The 24,476-nt window shown below is 38.0% G+C and overlaps 1 protein-coding gene and 1 long non-coding RNA gene across 5 annotated transcripts in view; one reads left to right on the top strand and one right to left on the bottom strand.

The window, feature by feature from the left end:
• LOC107813050 (crossover junction endonuclease EME1B-like) overlaps positions 1–18,765 on the top strand; it is a 39,732-nt gene extending 20,967 nt beyond the window's left edge. For 3 of the 4 annotated variants that reach the window (XM_075224998.1, XM_075225000.1, XM_075224997.1), the window contains 2 exons: positions 14,576–14,690; positions 18,045–18,765. In XM_075224998.1, the coding sequence (XP_075081099.1) occupies positions 14,576–14,690; positions 18,045–18,227 (298 nt within the window). In that variant the 3' untranslated portion in view covers positions 18,228–18,765. Of the gene's footprint in view, positions 1–8,707; positions 8,746–14,575; positions 14,691–18,044 lie in introns of all 4 variants that reach the window. The other variant, XR_012696506.1, reaches the window with a different exon arrangement.
• LOC142166260 (uncharacterized) lies at positions 15,057–18,038 on the bottom strand. Its single transcript, XR_012696507.1, has 3 exons — positions 16,764–18,038; positions 16,353–16,420; positions 15,057–15,428 (listed from the first exon to the last, which is right to left on the bottom strand). It is a non-coding gene; the product is annotated as an uncharacterized LOC142166260 (long non-coding RNA).
• Positions 18,766–24,476: the final 5,711 nt, after the last annotated feature.

Here is a 24,476-nt window from a genome sequence, read left to right as displayed (position 1 = left end):
TCTTGGTGATCGTCGCCGGGAATTCTTCGATCGTCTTCAATACATCGGGTTTCAGTCTCATTTTTTGTTGAATCAATCCGATTACGTACGGTTGCTGATTTCGGGACAATCAACATTTCATTCTTGATTCCTCGGTCAAAACATCAATTGGGAAGATTTCAATTCGAGTTCTCTCTGAAGCTACCATTATTGCTTCCCCTTGTTCGTTTGCAATCCAGATTTCAATACAAGTTCTCCCTGAAGCCGCCATTATTGCTTCGCCTTGTCCGTTTGCAATCCAGGTTCTATTGTTCCTCTCTTGTTTTGATATTTTAATAGTTTGTTCTTGAATCCTTAATTAGTATTTGCCCTAGTATTGTCAAATTAATTGCATTAGTGATAGCTTTGCCTACTTGTTTATACTGTTATCTGCCTGTTTACATCTTTCTTTTGAATCTTTTATTTTGGATCTTTATTGCACATTTTCGTTGTGACCTTTAGTTGTAGATTATAGCCCCTTTAGCTCTTGTATTGTATTTTTACACCTATTTTCTTGTATTTTATTTTATTCTTGTTTTATTTCTCACCTGTTTGTCTGACCTTTAGTTGAAATTATAGTTCCCGTTAGTTACTTTATTTTATTTTTTCATTGATTGCTTTTTCTGTCTTTTCTATTAGTGTTTTAAGCTTAAGGTTTCATCTATCCATTTTAATTATGTGTTTGCATAGGGGTAGTTTCTTAGACGTGGTAGCTTCATTGTTCTAGTGCCTGCTCGTGTTACTGTTCTCGTAGTAGTGCATTTGAGTTGTTTTTATCTCTCGGGTTCGTAGCTTGTAGTCCTTTGTTCCCGCTACTTGTTCTTAGTGGTAGTGTTTACCTAATACTTTTTGCTTATAGTGGCGGTAGTGAACGATGTGAGAGTGAGGTCATGTCCTCGGGTGGGGCTGGGGTGGGGTCCAGGGGTGGGAAGGGGGGGGGGTAAGAAAGCCTCTAGGCTGAGAGTTGGGTCTTGGAACATTGGGACATTGACGGGGAAGTCTATAGAGTTAAGTAAGATTCTTCAGAAGAGGAAAATCAATATAGCGTGTGTTCAGGATACTAGATGGAAGGGTACTAGGGTACGAGATGTAGGAGGGTTTAAACTATGGTACTCAGGAAGCACTGGGGGTAAGAATGAGGTAGGTATTTTAGTTGACAGGGACCTCAGGGAGCTCGTGGTCGAGGTTAGGAGGGTAAATGATAGGTTGATGAATATCAAGCTGGTAGTTGGTGGGTTTACTGTAAACGTGATTAGTGCATACGCTCCTCGGGTAGGTTTGGACCAGGAGGTCAAAAAGCAATTCTGGGAGGATTTGGACGAGATGGTGCGTAGTATTCCGCACACAGAGAAGCTGTTCATTGGCGGAGGTTTCAATGGCCATTTTGGGGCTAGTGCTAGGGGTTATGATGATGTGCATGGCGGGTTCGGTTTTGGGGATAAGAATGAGGGAGGGAATTCACTGTTGGATTTTGCTAGAGCTTTTGATTTGGTTATAGCTAACTCGAGTTTTCCGAAGAGGGAAGAGCACCTGGTCACTTTCCAGAATTCAATAGGCAAGACTCAGATTGATTTTCTCTACAGGAAATGCGATAAAGGTTTGTGCACTCGCAAGGTCATCCCAAGTGAGCACCTCACAATCCTACATAGGCTCCTAGTTATGGACCTGGAGATCAAGAGGAGTAGGAGGAAGGGGGCGGGGTGCAGGCAACCTAAGATCAAGTGGGGTAACCTGACCAAGGACAAAGCTCAGGAGTTGGGGGAGAAGTTGTTGGCTACGAGGGCCTGGATGAGTAGGGGGGATGCTGCTTATTTGAAGCTAGTGGAGAGTACAAACGAGGAGGAAAAAAGGACTTATCGTGAGTATTACAGAAAGGCAAAGAAAGAGGCGAAGTTAGCAGTTACGACGGCTAAGAACGCGGCGTTTGCTCGTTTGTACGAGGAGCTCGGGAGCAAAGGTGGGGATAAGAAGTTGTACCGGTTGGCCAAGGTGAGGGAGAAGAAAGCCCGCGACTTAGACCAAGCCAAGTGCATCTAGGACGAGGATGACATTATTGATGGACGAGGCACTTATTAGGAGAAGATCTCAGACATACTTCCATAAACTGTTGAACGAGGAGGGGGATAGACGCATTGTGCTGGGTGAGTTGGAGCACTCCGAGAGTCGGCGGGATTTTGTGTACTGTAGGCGGATTACGGTAGAGGAGGTGGAAGGGGCGATGCGTAAGATGTGTGGGGCAGAGCGACGGGGCCAGACGAAATCCCGGTGGAATTTTGGAAGAGCGTGGGGCGAGCAGGTTTGGAGTGGCTCACTGGGCTGTTTAATATTATTTTTAGGACGAAAAAGATGCTCGAAGAATGGAGGTGGAGTACGATGGTTCCGCTTTACAAGAACAAGGGTGATATCCAAAATTGCAACAATTATAGGGGTATCAAGCTGTTGAGTCACACTGTAAAGGTTTGGGAGAGGGTGGTGGAGGCCAGGGTGAGGAGGTGCGTGTCTATTTCCGAGAATCAGTTTGGATTCATGCCAGGACGTTCGACTACGGAAGCGATTCATCTGTTAAGGAGATTAGTGGAGCAGTACAGGGAGAGGAAGAAGGACTTGCATATGGTGTTTATTGACCTTGAGAAAGCGTAAGATAAAGTCCCGAGGGAGGTCCTGTGGAGGTGTTTAGAGGCTAGCGGCGTTCCTGTAGCGTACATTAAGGTGATTAAGGATATGTATGATGATGCTAAAACTCGGGTGAGGATTGTGGGTGGTGACTCGGAGCATTTCCCTGTGGTGATGGGGTTGCACCAGGGATCGACTCTTAGCCTATTTTTATTTGCCTTTGCAATGGATGTACTGTCGCGACACATCCAAGGGGAGGTGCCTTGATGCATGCTATTTGCCGATGATATAGTGCTGATTGACGAGACGCGAAGCAGAGTTAACGCGAGGTTGGAGGTTTGGAGACAGACCTTGGAGTCTAAAGGTTTCAAACTGAGTAGAGCCAAGACAGAATACTTGGAGTGCAGATTCAGTGACGGGACCTATGAAGCAGACATAGAGGTAAAACTTGATGCTCAAGTTATCCCTAAGAGAGCGAGTTCTAAGTATCTCGGGTCTATTATCCAGGGTAATGGGGCGATTGACGAAGATGTCGCACATCGCATCGGAGCGGGATTGATAAAGTGGAGGCTCGCTTCCGGTGTTTTATGTGATAAGAATGTGCCGCCAAGACATAAGAAGTACTGGGGAGGTGATTAAATAGGACATGACGCTGCTTCAGCTCACTGAGGACATGACCCTTGAGAGGAGGGTGTGGAGGTCGAGGATTAAGGTAGAAGGTCACCGATTGTCTTAGTAGCATGCATGTCCCTTCATATTCTTAGATTTTTACGTTATGTGGTTTTGTTCATCTCAGGTATTGTATTCCCTGTTGCTATTATTTGGTACTACTTATCATTTATCTCTCCCTTTTTCTTTTCGCTTCTTTCTTTCTTCCTTCCTTGCTTTCCTCTTCTTCTTACCCTGCCTGAGCCGAGTGTCTATTGGAAACAGCCTCTCTACCTGCATTAGGTGAGGGTAAGGTTTGCGTACAAACTACCCTCCTCAAACCCCACCTGTTGAGATCATATTGGGTTTTTTTTTGTTGTTGTTGTTATTTGAACACCTTTATATTCTTCTTTTTATTTATATTCATAAAATAACATTGAAATTCCAGCTATATAAATTAACATGCTATAAATAGTCAGATAATATACTCCAGAAAATTCTTGAGTAGCACATATTTTTTTTCTCCAAAAATTGAATAAAATAAAAAGTGGTATCCCAATCATCATCTATTATCATATCTTGAACAAAAGAAACATGTGCATTAAACCATGTTGGTAATCGGCAATCAATATCTGTGAGCAATAGACAACGTATCATATACTGAATTCCATCTAGTTGGAACTTCTTTAGGAATTTTTCTAAAGGGTAATTCGCAAGCACCACAATGTATCTTAAATTCTCTATATCTAATAGATATTTGAGAGCGAAAAATATAACCAACTGCAAACCGGATTTTGTCAAGAGTAGTGCCAAACAAAAGAAGTCCATCTTGAACAACTAACTTATAAATATGACATGTACATCTAATACAACAACAACAACAACTACCCAGTAAAATCCCACATAGTGGGGTCTGGGGAGGGTAATGTGTACGCAGACCTTACCCCTGCCCCGGTAGGACAGAGAGGTTGTTTCCGATAGACCCTCGGCTCAGAACGACGGAAATAAAGAAAAACAAGGAAAACAAGAATAGAAAAGAGAATTCATTAGTAACTCCAGTAAAAACCATTATAGTAACAGAAGCATAAAAATCAAAAGATGAATGACTTGCAATAACAGTAACCAGAGTCTAAGGAATCTAAGATAAACAACAAGAATAGTGTGGGTTCAACATAAACTGCAAACCATCTAAGATCAACCCTAATCCAACCCCTCACCCCCGGCATGCAGTAAGGAAAGCTCCACTACCGCTATCCTACAACTCTAATGCTAGTCCTCCAGGCTTTCCTATCAAGGGCCATGTTCTCGGAAATCTACAGACGAACCATGTCCTGCCTGATCACCTCTCTCCAATACTTCTTAGGTCTCCCTCTACCTCTTCTCGTGCCCACCACGGCCAACCGCTCACACCTCCTCACCGGAGCATCGATGCTTCTCCTCTGTACGTGCCCAAACCATCTGAGCCTCGCTTCCCGCATCTTGTCATCCACAGGGGCGACACCCACCTTCCTCCGAATATCTTCATTCCTGATCTTGTCTAACCTAGTGTGCCCGCACATCCACCTCAGCATCTCTGCTACTTTCAACCTCTGGATATGGGAGTTCTTAGCCGGCCAACACTCTGCCCCATACAACATTGCCGGTCTAACCACAACTCTATAAAACTTACCTTTGAGTATCGGTGGCACTTTCTTGTCACACAAGACTCCAGATGCAAGCCTCCATTTCATCCAGCCTGTCCCTATGCGGTGAGTGACGTCCTCGTCGATCTCTTCGTCCCCTTGAATCACCGACCCAAGGTACTTGAAACTATCTCTCTTGGGGATGACCTGTGACTTGCCTCACGTCCCCGCCTACATCTCTCGACTCAGTGCTAAACTTGCACTCCAGGTACTCTGTCTTAGACCTGCTTAATTTGAAACCCTTAGACTCGAGAGTCTGTCTCCAAACCTCCAATCTCTCGTTAACACCTGCCCTCGTCTCGTCAATTAGAATAATGTCATCAGCAAATAACATACACCATGGCACCTCCCCTTGAATATGATGTGTCAAAGCATCCATCACCTAAGCAAATAAGAATGGGCTAAGCGCAGAGCCTTGGTGTAATCCCATAACAACCGGGAAATGCTCCGAGTCGCCTCCCACAGTCCTAACCTTAGTCTTAGCTCCATCATACATATCCTTGATCGCTCTTATGTAGGCTACCGGCACGCCCTTCGCCTCAAGACATCTCCAGAGCACCTCCCTAGGAATCTTATCATACGCTTTCTCCAAGTCAATAAACACCATATGCAGATCCTTCTTCTTATCCCTATACTGTTCCACCAACCTCCTAATAAGGTGGATAGCTTCCGTAGTGGAGCGGTACGGCATGGACCCAAACTGATTGTCGGATATAGACGTCGTCTTCCTCACCCTCACCTCCTCCACCCTCTCCCAGACTTTCATGGTATGGCTAAGTAACTTGATACCCCTATAATTGTTACAACACTGGATATCACCTTTGTTCTTGTACAACGGTACCACTGTACTCGACCTCCATTCCCCCGACATCCTTTTCGTCCTAAAAATTACATTGAACAACCCAGTTAGCCATTCCAATCTTGCTCTACTCACATACTTCCAAAACTCAACCGGAATTTCATCTGGCCCGGTCGCTCTACCCCTACTCATCTTACGCAAAGCCCCCACGACCTCGTCGACCCTAATGCGCCTGCAATACCTAAAATCTCGGAGACTCTCCGAATGCCCCAAGTCCCCTAGCGCTATATCCCGGTCCCCCTCCTCATTTAGAAGACCATAGAAGTACGTCTGCCATCTCTGCTTAATCTAGGGATCTCCCACCAATACTCTACCATCCTCATCTTTGATGCACCTCACTTGGTCCAGATCCCGGGCCTTCCTCTCCCTCGCTTTAGCCAGCCGAAACAACTTCATGTCCCCTCCTTTCTCCCCTAATTCCTCGTATATACGGCTAAACGATTCATTCTTAGCCTCCGTGACCGCCAGCTTCGCCTCTTTCCTAGCCACTTTGTACCTCTCTCTATTCGCTCTCCTCTCCTCCTCGCTTGAGCTCCCTGCCAACTTCGTGTACGCTACCTTCTTCGCCTCCACTTTACCTTGGACTATGTCATTCCACCACCAGTTTCCTTGGTGTCTGCCAGAAAAACCCTTCGATACACCTAGCACCTCTCTCGCCGCCTTCCTCACATAGTTCGCCGTAGTTGACCATCTAATATACATCTAATATGGAATAATTTCGGAATAAGGTAGAGCTAATCAAGTTTTCAAAACTCCTATAGCTGAATTGTTACTAGAAGCATTATCTAAAGTAATAGAATAATTTTGTTAGAAAGTCCATAAAAATCATAATTTTTTTTAATTTGTTTAGAAATAAAAATGCCAGTGTGTCGGCCATCAACAATCTATAACCAATAATACGTTTTTGTATAGCTCAGTAGTTATCTATCCAATGACATAAGTTGTTAAGTAACCATAACCATTGACACTACGCCCTATGTCTGAAATGATAGAAACTTTACCGTCTAAGTGGAAAAATAAATAACGTAAATATTTTTGATATTCATGTTGAAATTTAAAAACATCATTTCAACAGTTGTTCGAGGAAAACCTTGAAAAGCATGATTATATGTTTCTTGTATGTAACGAATAAACCAATCAGATGATGGAAAAGTAAAAGGCAAATCCTCTACAACAACCATTTTTGCTATATTTTTCCAGTCCTTTTTTGGGTCATAAGGAGAAGACCTATGTCATATGGTTGATTTGTGGTTGTATAGTATGAGAACCATGCCCGGACTGGGATGGATTTGTTTCAGAACGGGGACCCCCCTCTCTACAAGCCAAACAACTTTGTGATGAATTTTCATATGCTTCTTTAAATTCCCCGTCCCGCCATGATCAAATATATTTTAATCAAAGATAAACGTTGTTGACAAATTTTACAAATAGCTTTTTCATTAACCTTATCCTGTGTAAATCATTGTCAAAAAATTGATCATTTTTACGTTCAACTGGCTGTCTAGTGGGAGGTAACGGAACATCAGCTCCAAACTGAGATTGACTTTGAGTTGGAGCTGTCGGAACCTGACTAGTGGGTGTTTCATATAAGTTATCATTCTCTTCTCCTTCATCCTCAAATTTTCATGATCAGCATATTGTTCTTGTAGTGATTCGTGATCTAGTGATTGATAATTAACACTAACATCATGATAGAAAGGTGTTTCATCTATGTGAGTGAAGTCATCAATAGGATTAGGATTACTAGAACTAGCAATACCCTTTGTCAATTTATTATATACCTTTTTTACCAGTTTAGGAGCCATTTGTTACTAAATAATTAAATAACAACAAATAGTAACACAGGTATAACAAAAATAAATGCGAAAATTAATAAAAGTTGGAACGAGTGCACTAAACGCCAATGTAAACGTCTACTTATAATTGATGTGGATGGAGAAAATTACTCCGACTAGTAGTGTAGTGCTAAGGGAAAATACACTGCCATATAATTGATGTTGATGCTTGAAAAATTATAGCAAAAGAATAGAATGCTAGAACATTAATTGCAATTAGAGAGAGATAGAGAATTAGAGAGATGAGAGTTTTGTGTTGAAAATGAAAGAATGAAATGAGGTATTTATAGTTTTAAAATAGTGCTTAAGTGTAATTTAACAAATTTAGAGGTTAAAAACATAATTTATGGGGTAGAGGGTGTTGGCGGGTAACAACAACAATAATAAACCTAGTAATTTCCCACAAGTGGGTCTGGGAGGGTAAGATGTAAGAAGCCTTACCCTTACCTTGGAAGGGCAGAAAAGCTGTTTCCGGTGGGTGTTAGCGGGTAGAGAGGCAAAAATGCCCATTTTTGGCTGTTGCCAACAGCTATTTTAAAAAAAATAACCGTTGGCTAACGGTTAAAAAGCGGCTAGATTTAAAAAAATAAAAGCGTTAATGTACTGGTTCGTTACCAACTGGACCGGTTCTAAGGGTACTTTATTCGGTTCCCTCCCACTCCCCTTCCCCTAATCCCTTACCCCTACCCTCCCAGTCGGACCAGGACGGACCGGTAACGGTGCGGACCAGACCGATTACGGGTAATACCGCCCCCATAGTCAACCCTACTAGAGACCTCCACTATTAATGGAATGTGGTCATAGAGAGTTCCTATACTTTGTTGAATGGGGAAAAAGTTGTTTTTATGTCTTTTCTGATCTTGTTCAAATAAGAATGTGATGCTTTGGGAAACCTGCCTATATAATAAATAGAGATGAAAGATATGTTAATGTTTCATTCTACCGTTTTGTATGTCTAAGATGTTTTGTGCTAAGAAGTTCATGATCTTTTGTTCTACATAAACAAGTTAACAAGACTTTCTGTTAATGCAAATGGTTCTCTTATTCTCAAGAGTTGCGCTGACAAGGACATGATAAAAAAGAGCCCCTGGTAAGTGCTTGGTCTGTTTTTGATTTTTTAAGTTTGGAATTTCCCAATGTCCATAAACACATGTGATGGTCAAAAGCTCTTGTTATTCCACTTCGTCTGTTTTGGAGCTAATTTGTGCAGAGGAGAAGATGTTTTTTAAGTTATATATATTGATATACCTTTAAATTCAAGAAAATATGGTTGTATTGTATTTAAATAGGCGTGAATTTGTAGAATAAGTTGAATGTGAGTAATGAGTCAAAATGTACTCCCGAGGCTGTGATTACTATTTTTGGCTCAAATTTGTGATTACGATTTTGGCTTAAATTTTTCTCTTACCAAGAAACTTCTTTATATTTTTTGATAAAGTAATAAATTTTATTAAAAGAGGGCAAAAAACACACCCACATACAAGAATTATATTAAAACGTAGAAAATCTTACAAAAAGATATGTTTTTCTTCCAAAGACACTCAATCTTCTATGCATATAGGAACATAGAAATTGAGGAATAAGACTAACCTTAAAGTGTGCAAAATTCTTTTCTACTCCACCAAAAGCTCTTCTATTTGTCTCTTTCCATACGATCCACATAGATGCTAGAGAAGCCATATCTCATTGCCTGCTTCTTCTCTTCCGTCTTCTTTCATCATGCTTGGCATAACTCACCGGAGTTCGAACTTTCTCAGGGTTTCCCACCACAAATAGGACGCGATCTGACAATGTAAAGCGAGATGACTTGCATCTTCTCTTGAGTTTTTGCGCATGAAGCACTAATTGGGTTTCCTCATATTCTCTGCTGTCAAGATCACCGCCCTCACAACTAGCCAAGTGAAAAAACTAAGGGTGGCGTGTGGGCCGGTTCTCACGGTCCCGGTCCCAATTTAAACGGGCCTCGCGGTCCCGGTCCTGATGGACTTTTTGTAGGAACCGGACTGGGACCGGGCCCACGAACTAATGGTCCCGGGCTAACTGGGCTGGTTCCGGGCCTAAGTGGGTCCAACAGATACTTTTTTTTAAATTTTTTATAGAAGTTAGAGAAAAAAGATGGAAATAAAAATATCTAAGGCAATTCCTTGTAAATTATATATAAAATTGTGACCTAAATTTTTTAATTCAAATTTAAAGACAAAAATATTGTAAAGAGATATTCAAAGCAATGCATTATAATTTTATTATAGCATTAAAAAACATGGCAATATCTCTCTTAGTCTTCCTCCCCCTATGGAATGAGCACAACGAGGTGTTAATACCACTATTAAGAAGGAAAAGAAGCTAATCAAGATGTGCCAAAATACAAGTTAGATAATACATACTAATATTTGTTCATATAAGTTACAAACTTCATAAATCTATTAAGGTCCGGAGGAATTTCCGTTGGTGGTGGCGGAAAAGAAGCTTGGTCATCACCGCTTCTGGGCGAAGCAGAATCCTCCGCAAGTTCAGCTAGCATTTCTTCGTAAGCTTCGTCTACCTCTGGTTGTGATTCAACAAGTCCAAAATTTCTTCTTTCCGAATGGATCCAATATCTGAAAAGTACTGATTTTTCCAAGCTCTCGCTCATAGACGCTCTATAATCACCGAGTTGAAGTCTTGCTTGACTGAAAGCGCTCTCTGATGCCACTGTTGACGCTTGAATAGTTAAAATATCTCGGGCCATTCTTGAAAGAACCGGAAAGTATTTTTCTTTGTTCTTCCATCATTCCAAAATATTAAAGGAGCCGTCGAGATTCACTTCCTCATATCCCCGTGACAAATAAACTTCAAGCTCATTTAGTTGTGAAAAATTACTAGTAGTAGAACCTTGAGAACCCCTGAACCCCGCCCAAGCACCAAGTGCCCTTGCTCCTGCAGTTCTTTTTGATGATTGAGAACCAGAAGAAGGAGTTGGAACATTTGGTCTAGCATGATCTAATGCAACTTGATAAGCATTATAAATAGTTTGGGCATATATTCTAATTGAGGCTATTGCTTCCGGAAGTTTAGACAACTCCTCATCTTCAAGTGCTAAACCATTATAAACAGTTTCATACCAAAAATGAGGACCTGCTAATTTCATAGTAGGATTTAACAAGGCAACAACACTATAAATAGGGAAAAAATATTTTTTAAACTTTTTTCTCATAGAATCAACAGCAATTTTATAAATTTCCACACCCTCTGAAAAATGAGCAAACAAATTTGCAAGTTCTGCAATATAAACTAAACAGTTAGAAATAGTCGGATAATATTACCCAGAAAATTCATTTGTAGCAATATGAAATTTTTCTAAAAAATCTACAAGCATTTTAACGTTAGCCCAATCCGCATTTGTAAGATGCTCATTATCATCACTTACATGAGCATTAAACGTTGAGTTTATGGGGTTTCTATATTCATATGCAATAGCTAAACTTTCATACATGTAATTCCATCTAGTGGGACAAGGTTTAGGAACCTTTCTTTCTCTTATGCCAAATTCATCGCATCTTTTAAAATATTCTCTAAGTCTACTTCTACAGTTTGTTAAGAGTCATTTTAACCTTTTCAATTTCAATATTTAAAATTCTCATACCATCACCCACAACTAAATGGTAAATATGACAAATACATCTAACATGAAAAATGTTACTAAATGCAGGACTTAGTGTAGTGGTAAACAAGGCTACAACATTTGTGTTACTAGTAGCATTATCTATTGAAACTGACATGATTTTATCACTAATGCAAAAATATCTACAAATATCCGTAAGTGTGCTAGCAATAAGCAATAATGCGCTTTTGCATTATCCAATCCTCATCAATCCAATGACTGGTAACAATAAGGTAATCACAGTCACTACCACTTCTACCAATATCAGTTGTAATAGCAACACGACAATTTATATGAGTAAATAAATAGCGCATATATTGTGTATTCATGTTTATATTTATAAATATCGCTCTTTATGGTTGTGCGAGGAAAACCTTTATAGGTAGGATTAAAATTCTTTCTAATATAATGCACAAAGTGACTGTCAGAAGGAAAACTATAGGGTAAGCACATAACAGTAACCATTTTTGCCAATTCTTTCCAATCTTTTTTTGGATCATAATATAAAATACTAGCGGTAATAGTGTTAATTCCCGGTTGAAATTGATTTGACCCGGTACTAGAGTCAACCTGACTAGGAGTAGGTACAGTTGTCCCCTCGGCCAAAGCTTTCATACGAAGATATTTGACTTTATCTTGAGGGTGTATCAATATGTGTCTAGCCAAAGTTCCCGTCCCCCCTCCCCCCCGACCTCCAAAATATTTAAAAGCTAACTCCTTGCCACAAGTTTTACACTTAGCCTTATTTTGTGGAATTAGTTGAGTAAAAAATAGCCAAACAATAGATGTTTCTGTCTGTTTGGTACGTTGTCTAAAAACAATAGGGGCAGTAACAGGAGTATCAGACGGGGCATCATTTGGATTATCATTAGTTACGTTAACTTCAGGAGCAGGACTAGTGGGGTGTATCGTCATCCGGTTGAGTTTCATCAAAATCTATTTCCTCCTCATCATTTTCATAAATAGTTGGATTAGAATAAAGAGCGTTCAGTAATTCATGGTCTAATTGTTCACCAGCTCCAACATTATTGCAAAATTGACTCTCAGTAAATTGTAATAAACTATTATCGCTATTAAGAATAGCAGGTGTAGGACGGGTATGAGGTTTGGGTCGGGGAGCCGGGGAAAGTGGAGGAGGAACTGAGTGGCCACTAGATTCGCCACTATTGGATTTTTCTTTATTTTTACCAAATTGTTTTTTAATGAAGTGATCTTAATTAATCAAATAATAGAAAATAAATAAAACAAACAAAACATAATATTAAAAATTAAGAGTTGGAGCGAGTTTACCGAATTGACGAACAACTTGTTGAAAATTGATTATCGTTGAAGACTTGAAGACTTCAATTCACCAACTTCGCAATTTTTTCACAAATTATAACAATAAAGTAAGTAATAGTAGCAATTATAGAAGAAAATTAGAGAGAGATTGATAATTTTGTGAGAAAAATGAAAGAATGAGGGGGTGTTGAAAATAAGGAAAAAGTGTAATTATAAAAATTTTGGGGTTAAAACAAAATTTTGGGGGGGGGGGGGGTTAAATGGCTATTTTATAAATAGCCAACGACTATTTTGGCAGACCAAACGGCTAGTTTTTAAATGCCCAAACGGGCAGATTTTTTTTTTTAAATTTCTGACCGTTGGGACCGTTTAGGCCCGCCAGGGACCGCACCAGTCCCGGTCTTGCGGTCTTTTTGTGAAGGACCGGCCCACCCCCACGGTCCCAGTTCTAACATTAAGGCCCGTTTAGGACCAGAAGCCCACATAGTCCGTGGTCCCGGGCCTGGACCAGTGCACATGCCACCCTTAGAAAAAAACACACCTTTCCCTAGTCAGAAGCTCTTTGTGAAGCAACTTGGCCGAATTTTAAAATTCTACAACCTCCCAATTTTGTAAGTTCCTCCTAAAACTCAAATCCCAATACACCCGATTGATGGGCATTTCCTTTTGGCATGGGATTCTATACATGTTTGGAAATGTGATTCACAAAATGTTGTCCCCGCACCACTTATATTCCCAAAAACTTACCCTACTCTCATTACCCACTCTGAATGATGTGTTTCCATTAAACTCTCCCCAACCCTTGAATATATTTCTCTATAGCCCGCACACATTAAGTGATACATTTGTTGTTCTCCAACCATCTTCGAAAACCCTATACTTCTCCGCAATCACCTCCTTTCAAAAAGCATTCTCCTCTATTCCGAATCTCTATAACCAGTTTCTCAGTATATATTTGTTGTTCTCCAACCATCTTCGAAAACCCCATACTTCTCCGCAATCACCTCCTTTCAAAAAACATTCTCCTCTATTCCGAATCTCTATAACCAGTTTCTCAGTAATGCCTTGTTAAAAACGTTTGATCTTTAATCCAATTCCACCCCAACACTTCGGTGTGGTGACAGTCTCCCAATTTACCAAGTTAAACTTTCCCCATTTGAACCATCTCATAGAAAATCTCTCTACATCTTTTCCAAACTTCCTTGTAACACTAACTGGAGCGTGTAACAAGGACCTGAATTATATGGGGATAACTCGATTTTGCACTTCTGATCAATACTTCCTTCCTCTTCTGGATAAGTACCTTTTTGCCGAACCTGCTAGCCTCTTTTATACCCTTTCAATTACCAGGTCCCAAACAGTTTGGTCCCTGTAGAAGCTCTTAATGGTAAACCAAGAAAAGTTGTAGGAAGTGCCCTGACCTTGCAATTGAAAACTTGTGCTAGGCCCTCAATATTGCCCAGGGAAACCTTCTAATTGAATGTATTCTTTATGTTGCTAAGCTCTTGCAGTCATCTTTTAGGGCTTATCAAAGCAAAGCAAGATCATACTTATATATAGGGAACGTGTTCCAAGTTAGTTTTGTCAAATTCTGCAAATTTGAGTTATTTCTCTATCTTTGAGTTTTAAGTCGCATTTTTTCTCTTTTTCTATGTGCTTATTCTATCACCAGTCCTGTATACTCAGAGAGATATTTATCCTTTACTGTTGATACTTTATCCCGTCTTCTCTGCTGCATTCGACTCCAAAGGACACAGAGTTGATCACAGTTTAGCTAGTTTTGTCTTGGCTAGTTTCTAGTGTACTTTGGTGCTTCTTTTTGGGCTGAAGTTTCAAAATTGTTAATTCTATGTTAGTGGGTAAAAGAAAACTACCATCCCTTAAACCATCATGGCTTACCTTTCTACACGTGTTTACCACTTTACCCATTTTGGTGTCTTTGATGCTACATTGGTTTTGGGTGCTGCATTATTATTTGATGAACTGTCCTCTCATGCAGGTTGAAAGCATTGGTGGCTATTCCAAAGGTTCAACCTCGATTTGCCATTGCCATATGGAAGAAATATCCCACAATGAAATCTCTTTTGCATGTTTACATGGATCCAAGTAAATCGGTAGGCGATAAAATTTCCTTCATTCCCCTTGGATATTATGATATATCCAGGCTTCAATGCCGATTAATTAAACTTTTACCCTAGATATTGGGTTTAGTTGTCTTTACATTTGTGTTAGTACGTAGTTCTTATTTCTTAAACTAATGATATCAGGGATTTCAAGTAGGTTTTGTAGTCAATTATTTAGTATGAAGGGGATAATCCCTCCTCTTTTTACATTGTGGAATTGAACTTTTAGGATATGAATTGAGCCTTTAGGATATGAATTGGACTTTTAGGATATGAATTGGACTTTTAGTTTATGTATTGGAATTTTAGGCTATAAATTTAAATTTTAGGATATGAATTGAACTTTTGTGGATATTGTCACGACCCAAAATCCCAACCCGGTCGTGATGGCGCCTCTCGTGAGGACAAGGCCAGCCAATCAACAAAACAGTACATCTCTTTATAATTACTTAGCAGGAATAAGTCTAAATCATGGGCAATATAATCTTAAATGCGAAATAAACGTGATAGAACAAGGAAAACCCTCCCAACTCAGCTCGAAATCGGGGTGTCACAAGTCATGAGCTACTACAGAGTTTACTAATATTTTACAAAGTCTGGAATTATCATAAATAACAAAGATAATGGAGAAAACGGGGTTGCGGACGTCAACAACTACCTCGTTACTCCTAGTCACCGCCTGGTCTGGAAAGAATCAGCGCTCAGGAGCGAACTCAGCTCTGCCTGTATCTGCACACATGGTGCAGGGAGTAATGTGAGTACTCTGACCCAGTGAGTAATAAAAATAATAACGACTGAAAACATGAAATCTCATAACGGCACAATATAGCGCTATCCCAAGCAGTAAAATCAGTTATACAGTAAAATAGTGAGTATCAGATAATTCTTCTTTTAAAACAGTAAAGACAAATAATTTCCATAGTAAGGATAAATCGAAAGTTTGCCCCTCGGGCTCAATATGTAAATCTCAGTATAGTATCAGCCCCTCGGGCTCACTCCCAACTCACCAGCACACAACATCAGCCCCTCGGGCTCACTCCCAACTCACCACACACAAGCAACGGCCTCTCGGGCCCACTCCCACAGCCCAAACGCAATATCAATAGGCCTGAAAACCTTCACACATCACACACGAGGCCTGAAAGCCTCCTCATATAACACTCGAGGCCTGAAAGCCTCCTCACATCACTCAACATATCCTCACGTATGGCCCTCGGCCTCAATCAGTCCAGAAAATAATCATAAGCCTCTTGGGCATCAGTAAAACAATAGTGCTCAGCTCAACAGCATTATAAATATCATTAAATCTCGAGTTGAGTATAAATGTAGCTGAGTTCACAAAATAATATAATTCAATTGGACTGAGTTCAAATAATATTTCAATTCGTGAGGAAAATAATGATGTAAATTCACAAAAGATTTCAGATAATTGGCACGAAGCCCAAATATGACAATAAGCCCAATCATAGTGAAAAACAATAAATCTTTATCAATTACGCGGTAAAAATATCAACTGGGATGGACCAAGTCACAATCCCCAATAGTAAATGACCCCGCGCTCATCATACAACGCGTGTCTCATCTCAACATAGCAGTATGTTGTGCAATCCGGGGTTTCAAACCCTCAGTGCATCATTTAAAATCATTACTCACCTCAAGACGGTCCAATGTCTACTCCGCTATGCCATTGCCTCTCGAATTTACCTCTTCGCGCGTCGAATCTGGTCAAAACCACAACGAATACATTACAATAGGCTAAGGGAATATAATCCAATCGAAAAGACTCGAAAAATATCGAAATTCACGAAATTCGCAAAACCCGAGCCCCGGGCCCACTTCTCGAAAAATTACGAAAGTCACATCACCGGATTCCTCGTCTCGCCACGAGTCCGTACATATAAAATTTACCAAAATCGGAGTTCAAATGACCCCTCAAATCTTCAAATCTTATTTTCAAATTCCTAGGCCTAAATCTTCAATTTACTCCTCAAAAACATGTAATCTAGTCGGATTATTCGATGATTATTCAATATTATGGAGTAGAAATAATCACAAGTGACTTACCTCAAGATTTCTTGCTAAAAATCGCCCAAAATCCGAGCTTGGAAGTCAAAAAAAATGACCAAACTCGGACTGCTGGACATTAAATCTGTCCAGAAATTTTCGGTACTGTTCATGCGAGGGCACTGTTCATGCGCGTGAGGTCACTGTTCCCTTTTCACGCGCGGGTACTGTTCACTGCTGCAGAAAATACAGCAGCTTTTAAGAAATTTGCATCACAGTCATTTTTCACTAAAATGGCTCTAACTCCATCATACGAACTCGGAATTAGACGATTCTTGTTCCTATGAGTCACAAATAATAATACGAACACAACCCTTCAATCGAAACTCAATTCGGAGCTCGTTTGCCCAGTTCAATACCCATTTCGCTCGTTAAACAATTAACTCACATTTCACGTCAAAAACTCAATCGCGACTTGATGAAATTAAACCAAAATTTCCAGATCAGTCCTATAATTCATGATTTAAATTCTGGAAGTCTCGAAATCAAATTTGGATCTCTAGAACTAAAAATGAACCTTTAGATCATTACATTTATGCTCAAAACGGCAAAAATCTTCCAAAAATGACCCGTTGGGCATCCGAAACACACCCGAGGCCCCCGGGACCCCGACCAATAATACCAACCAGTCCCAAAATACATTACGGACTTGCTCGAGGCCTCAAATCACATCAAACAACGCTAAAATCATGAATCAACCTCCAATCCAAGTTTTATGAACTTTAGAATTTCCAACTTCTATTTCCGATGCCGAAACCTATCAAATCACGTCCGATTGACTTCAAATTTTGCACACAAGTCCAAAATGACATAACGAAGCTACAGAAATTCTCGGAATTCCATTCCGATCGTCGGATCAAAATTTCACCTATCAACCGGAAATCGCCAAAATACTAACTTCGCCAAAATGAGCTAATTTCTTCACCGGACCTCCAAAATTAATTCCGATTGCGCTCCTAGGCCTTAAATCATCCCCCGAAACTAACTGAATCATCGGAATTCAATTCCGAGCCCTCTAACTCACAAGTCAACGTCCGGTTGACTTTTCCAAACTAATTCTTCCTTAAAGAGACTAATTGTCCCATTTCATACCAAACTCGATCCGAATTGACTCAAATTCACCAAGTACACATATTGAAACATGAATAAGCATTTAACGGGGAATACGGGACGAAAATACAGGAAACGACGGTTCGGGTCGTTACACATATCATTCGTTAAATATGTTGATCCTTTAGGAGTAACGTGAGTTCTTGACATTTTTTCTCTTGAAAATTTCAGGTACATGAGAAAGAATTTCTGCCGAAAGATTTGAAAGTCGAAAACATGTTGGGTGATGATAGAAAATTGGGAGAGATCTGTTCTAGGAGAGTATACAGAATATTGATGGCTCAATGTGGAAGCATCAAGACAGATGACATTGAGGGTGGAGCTGATTTCTTCAGCCAGCACTCTGCTGAATAATCTTTTTTCCTTTTCTTTTTTCTTTGTTGAGGGTTATCGATTGTGACGGCTATATTGTGTGCATCTGGACTAATTCACTGCTTAACCTATCTAGCCCACAAGCACAGGTTGCCAAGGTAATCATGCCCACCAAGATTGGAGCAAATGGGCTACTGGTTGGAGCAAATCTCATCTAAGAATTCCCTTTCTAAAAAGAGAATTAGTATATTAATTGTATATAATCCTTTTTGAATTTTGGTTGCCGTAATAGTAGGTAAAGAGTTGGTGTTAACTGCACTGGAATGATAGCTTAGCTGTTCTCGTTAATTGTTCTATATTCTGAAAGGAGTCTTAGCATTTAGCAAAGATGTTTATTTTTGATTTAGTTTAATTTTTTCCATATGGCTTCTTCACTACTTTTTTTTCTTGAGCCGAGGGTTTATCGGAAACAACCTCTCTACTTCCACAAGGTATAGGTATGGTGTGAAAATATACATTCCTATTGTAGTTGATTAAATTTAAATGCTGCTATTTGTTTAGTCGGCTAAAAGTTCGTTAAGATTATTTGTGATGTTTATTCCCCTTAATCATTGTTTTTGGTGTACCTAATCAGTATAACGCAGCAGTTTTGAGACCACAAATCTGATAAATCTTTCCTAGAGCAACAGATAACCAACACTGCCATCAAAGCTAGCGCTTGACTCTAAGATTTTGGTTTTTCATAATTAGATATCCTCACTCCTTCTGATTCGTTGTGACAGTGGTTGGTTTATAAATAAAGCTTGTTCAAATATAATTCCCTTATCCTACCCACACCCCTCAACCGAAAAAAAGAGGGGGGGGGGGGGGGAGAAATGATAAATTGTTGTAGTTGATAGAGTTTTTGTACATATTTATTTATGCTTTCCATAAACAATCTAGAAAGGATGACTATTTTATTTGGTAGTGAAACAGTTTGCCTTCTGAATACAGGTTTGCAAACACCGGTAAATATTTTTAGTATTGAGTATAATTTATAATTCTTACAATTTAGGTATTAAAGTATGAAATTATATTTTAGAAGCAGTTGAAAAATCTATATCTATTCGCATCAAGATTTAGATGCGCCCTACTAAAAGAATCATCTATCTGGAAGTATTGTATTAGCAGATTGTCAAAATATTTACATGCACTAACAATAGCACATGTGGGGGAGAATATTAGACGCCTTGCTGGCAGGAGAATAGATATTTGCTAATCTTGGATCTAAATCATGATTTTCATTTGCCCCTAACAAGTATTCCAATGTTCAAATTTTCCTAATTGGGTTTACTTCTTTAAGTTGAATCTTTACATCTTAACAATCGATAAATAGAAAAGACGAAAAGTAAAGGAAAAAGATCTAGATAGGATTGTAAATGTTAGAGGTCAAGGCATTGTTGTAAAATTGGTTAGGGAGAATAGAAGTTAGCTTGAGGCGTGTCAAGGAAACCGTCCTTAAAGATATTTTGCCCACACAATAATAAATAAAATTAGGCATATTCTTAGAATTTAATAAGCTCTTCTAGGAACAAAACTAGTAGAAAAACCAAGAAAGAAATCCAGCATATAGGAGGAAAACATGATTCAGAAAGTTATATTAGAAAGTGTGTCTTAAGCTATTCAAATACCATGTTTATATAGGTGTTGCTCCAACGGTTAGTTAACGGCTAGATAATGGCTAGTAACGACTAATTTGACTTTATTAAATGTAAAAGAATTTGCTAAATAATAAGTAGATGTAAATAATACTTCAAAGAAAAAAAAAATTCTAAACCAAGATGACATTACCTTTTGAGATATCACTAATTTTTCAACAGGCATAACATCACTTTTTTGGTTTAACTATCCATTTGGTATCCGCTAATTTGACTTATAGGAATTTGTGTCTCTCAAGGCCCGTTAAGTGAAAAATACTTCCTATTAAAGTTTTTTTTTGTTAATTTTTAAAGTTTGAATTCGAGACTATTAATAAAAAATGTATATATATATATATATATATATATATATATATATATATATATATATATAAACTCCTTGGTGGCAATAAAAGCATAGTATTGATATTGGAAAAAGTGAAAGAAACTAATAGAACCTTTTATGTATAAAATGATGGCACCAAAATGAAGTGTTTAGTGTGAGGTACAAACAAGCAGGGAACAAGGAAGGTCCACAAGTAAATGCAGGAACACCAGTTTTTAGACATCTTAAAAGAGGAATGCCCACTTACTGCTATTTTTGTCTCCTAGAAAATCCACTGGGCCTCATTTGGGCCCATTTTCCATGTCAAAGTCTCGTGATACAGGGCCCACAATACCTATGACGTTAACGGGTCATTTGTTAGGATGCATTAGATAAAATAATGCATGCATTAATGTTGTGTATTAATAATACCATGTTTGGTAGACATTTTGAACCTATGCATTAGTTATGCAAGCATTACTTATACATCCTATTTGGTATTATCCTATGCATAACTAATGCATAAAAAATCATGGTATTAGCAATGCAATGGGTTTTAATGCATGCATTAGCTTAGTTAAAGACAAAATTATCCTTCAAAATTTATGCTTGATTAAAATATGCTAGTTATTATATTAAATGCAAGTTTAAAATAATCCAAGTAGTGAGAAATAAAATTATAGCTCTAGTAAATAAATAAATACTTAACATATTCCTTTTTTTATAAATAAATATTTAGTTCTATATTACAATATATGTAGACAAATCAAATAATTTTTTTAAAACTTTTTCATATAAAAATATTTCTCAAAATATGTCTCTTTTAAAAAGTTAGAGTGATGGATTGGTTTTGAGGGCATTTTTGTAAACAAGTAATTCTTTTAGAAATTGTGCAATGCTAAATACATCAAACCAAACAATGGATAAGAAATATGTCAGTATAACTAATACCAGCATAACTAATGCAAGCATAACTAATGCAAGCATAACTAATACCAGCATTACTAATACACCCTATTCAACATTATTCTTATGCACCCTACCAAACGACCCCTAAGTAAGTGGAGTTCAACGCAACTTGATAACTCCATTTTGCCATAGTGCAGGGGTCGAGTGACGGATTCGGTCGAAGCCAATAACTTTTATTCAAATCTTGTATTTGTTTTAATAAATTCATTAAATATATATAAATTATTAATTTAGAATTTATTAACTTAAAATAGTTATAATTACGAACCTTTAAAGTTCAAATCTTTGTTCCACCTCTAATGACATTCCAACCCCTCAACCACTCCCGTGTTTAATAAAAAACAAAAGAAAGAAAGGAAAACCAAAAGGAAAAAATGGAAAGAGAAAAAGAATAAAAGAGGAAAACGAGGAATACTCTACATTTATCCAGTTTGTCTGGTTTTTAATTTGCGTGAGACGGCTTTTCTTTATTATAATAATTATTTTGACATCACAACAAACAGGAATTATCGTCTTAGTTTAGTAGATCTTGGTTTTTTTTTTTTTTTGGTAGACTTTACTGGATTGTTTGATATAGAAATATTTTTCATTTTGTTTATTGGACGTACCTACCCCTAAAAATTCTTCTAAAAGAAATGATTTTTTTTTTTATTTCCATAAAAAATGTGTAAGATTTCGATCAACTCGCCTTGTAATGTATATTTAACAAGTTCTGTATGTTCTAATGTCGTTGGTTACCTCTAACTTAATTTTCATACACTTTCTATACAGAATAACTTCCAACTTTAACTTGTTTTCCTTCTTGGAATATAACAATTCTAACTTTAAGTACGTTCAAAAGATAAACAAAAAGCTCCTTCCCTTCAGAAAGTTGTGATAAATTTGAAATTAAAAAACAAGATTAGGAATAAAACAGATTATTTAATAAGCTTATGGGCACTACCCAAGATTGGCTCAACCACCACTTGATATGCTTTTTTATAGTCTTTGTACCAAAATAAGCCTAAATTTCTCAAAGTGGCCACTTTTCCCATCATATCCCAAAACAACCAAATACCCATACATTCACCAAATCCAGCTATTATATACACATTTTATCCTATGATATGTACTCCCTTTGGTTCATTTTAAGTAATTTTTGGCTGTTTTTACACACATTAAGAAATTCACCTTTTGACATTAATTAACAATGTAAATATAATTGACCATATTAACCTTAATTTGTTCATTGAAAATACAAAAAATGCTCCTAGGCTCTTTACTCCTAGGACAACTTTTAAAAAAAAGTTAATTCTTTTTTGATATTTGAAAAATCAAATTGTGAAAAAATATTTAAAAAGAATCTCGAAGCTACCACAATCTTGTAAATATTATAAATCCAAGTCACTTTCAGGGCCCATGCACATAACGCACTAACGTACACTAAAACCATATTTTCATTTTCTTGTCCATTTTATATAGGAAATTTTACCACCTATAGAATAGGTTAGTACCCTATTTATATTCTATAAATACCCTTTTAAAATATTACATTCTATAAATACCTTTTTTAGTTTATAGCAAAAAATCTAAATTTAGTTCCATCCTAAAATTAAGGCTTAATATATGCTACAAAATATTTTTCTAATCTCATTTTTTTATTTTCTCCCACCTAATTTGCGTATATCTCCTCTCATCAGCTTTTCTCTCTCTTCTTCAATACACTTTTCCCTCTTCTCCCACAAACACACGTTCCATACACTTCCAATTTCCAAAACCCTCCTCCGCCATTATCGCCCCAAAGGCTATTCTTCTTCGCAAGCTTAACAATATTTTGGAAATTTTCTCCCCGTAGGTAATTCTTCTTCGCAAAGGGTTTCTTTTTCATTAGTTTGTTTCTATAAGTTTTTTTAGCGAATTTACACAATTTTCTAATATATCTTCCATTTGTATTGTTAATCACCAGGATTCTTTGAGTTTTCTCTCTAATGTCGGATGCAACGCCACTCAACAGACTACCCAGAGGTATACCCACCAAAATTCTCTATTTTGATGGGCCCTCTTTCTCGTTGCAACTGACTCAAGCGGAGAAAGATTTTGCAGGTTTATCAGCATCCAAAGTTGATGAAAGAAGAAGTAAAATACACAAAGACAAGTTGAAAGAAGTCCAAGTTGATGAAGCTTCAAAAGAAACCAAAAATCAAGTTGGCTCAAAGAGGAAAAAACCTATGAAAGATTCAAGAAACCAAAAGGTAATTGGTATTTGTTACATGTATTCTGTTGTATTCATATCTATCTTTTTGTATTTTTGTACCTTTTTGTATAGTGTAGTCTGTTTCTTCTACAGTATGTTTATGTATTCATATGTATTTGGTTGTTTCCAACAGTTCATTTTTAATGTAATCTTACCTGTATTCATATGTATTCATGTGTATTTAGCATTTGCTAATATATATTTGTGATAATTCAATTGTCCAGTTTGACCTCAAATGTATTCATATGCATTCATATGTATTCAGTTGTATTCATCTGAAATATTTTGTATTATATCTGTATGTTACAAAGTATGTTAGCATATATTTAGCCTTGTCACTGTATCTAGTCTTCTGTAAGTGTTTGTAGTTGTCTGACATGCATTTGGCTTTGTCACTGTATCATGTCTTACATGTATTCCAAAAAATCTTAATATGTATTTTTGCAATGTATTCATCTGTATTAACATGTATCTTTCAATGTTCATTGCAGGGAATTGATTTGTTTGTGAAACACCAGCCAAAATTAGCACCCCATATTAGTAGTTACACTAACACTGATATAGTATCTCAGCTAAAAGATAAGCTTACTCCCGATCAGTTCCAACAATTCGGCAATACATGCTTTGGCTCATTTCTTCAAATGAAGCAATTTGATGTTCAACATCAACTCTTCAGATGCTTCATGGCTCGACAGTTAAACGGCACTCCAAACAATGTATTTGCAGTATACGTCAATGGTACTGAATTACATTTCACATTAAGGGAGTTTGCGCTTGTGACTGGCCTCAAATGTGTAGGTAAAGATGAAGATTTTGAGTTTAGTGAAACTCCTCCTAACCGGCTTATTGCGACTTATTTTGGAAGTGCTAATATTGTAAAGAAGAAACACTTGAGATAATGCTTCAATGACAAGGCATGTGGCCCCGACAATGATGAGGATGCTTTGAAGATATCTTTGTTGTATTTCATCCACACCTTTATATTTTCATCTGAGAAGAATAGTGCAACTATACCGAGGCTAGATTTTGACTTAGTAGAGAGTGGGCGCTATTCTGAATATCATTGGGGTATTAAAGCATTTGAGCTG

The sequence above is a fragment of the Nicotiana tabacum genome, chromosome 11 (genome assembly GCF_000715075.1).
Source record: "Nicotiana tabacum cultivar K326 chromosome 11, ASM71507v2, whole genome shotgun sequence".
Lineage (NCBI taxonomy): Eukaryota > Viridiplantae > Streptophyta > Magnoliopsida > Solanales > Solanaceae > Nicotiana > Nicotiana tabacum.
Note: the sequence above shows the minus strand (reverse complement) of the source record. Positions and strands in the feature narration are given on the sequence as shown.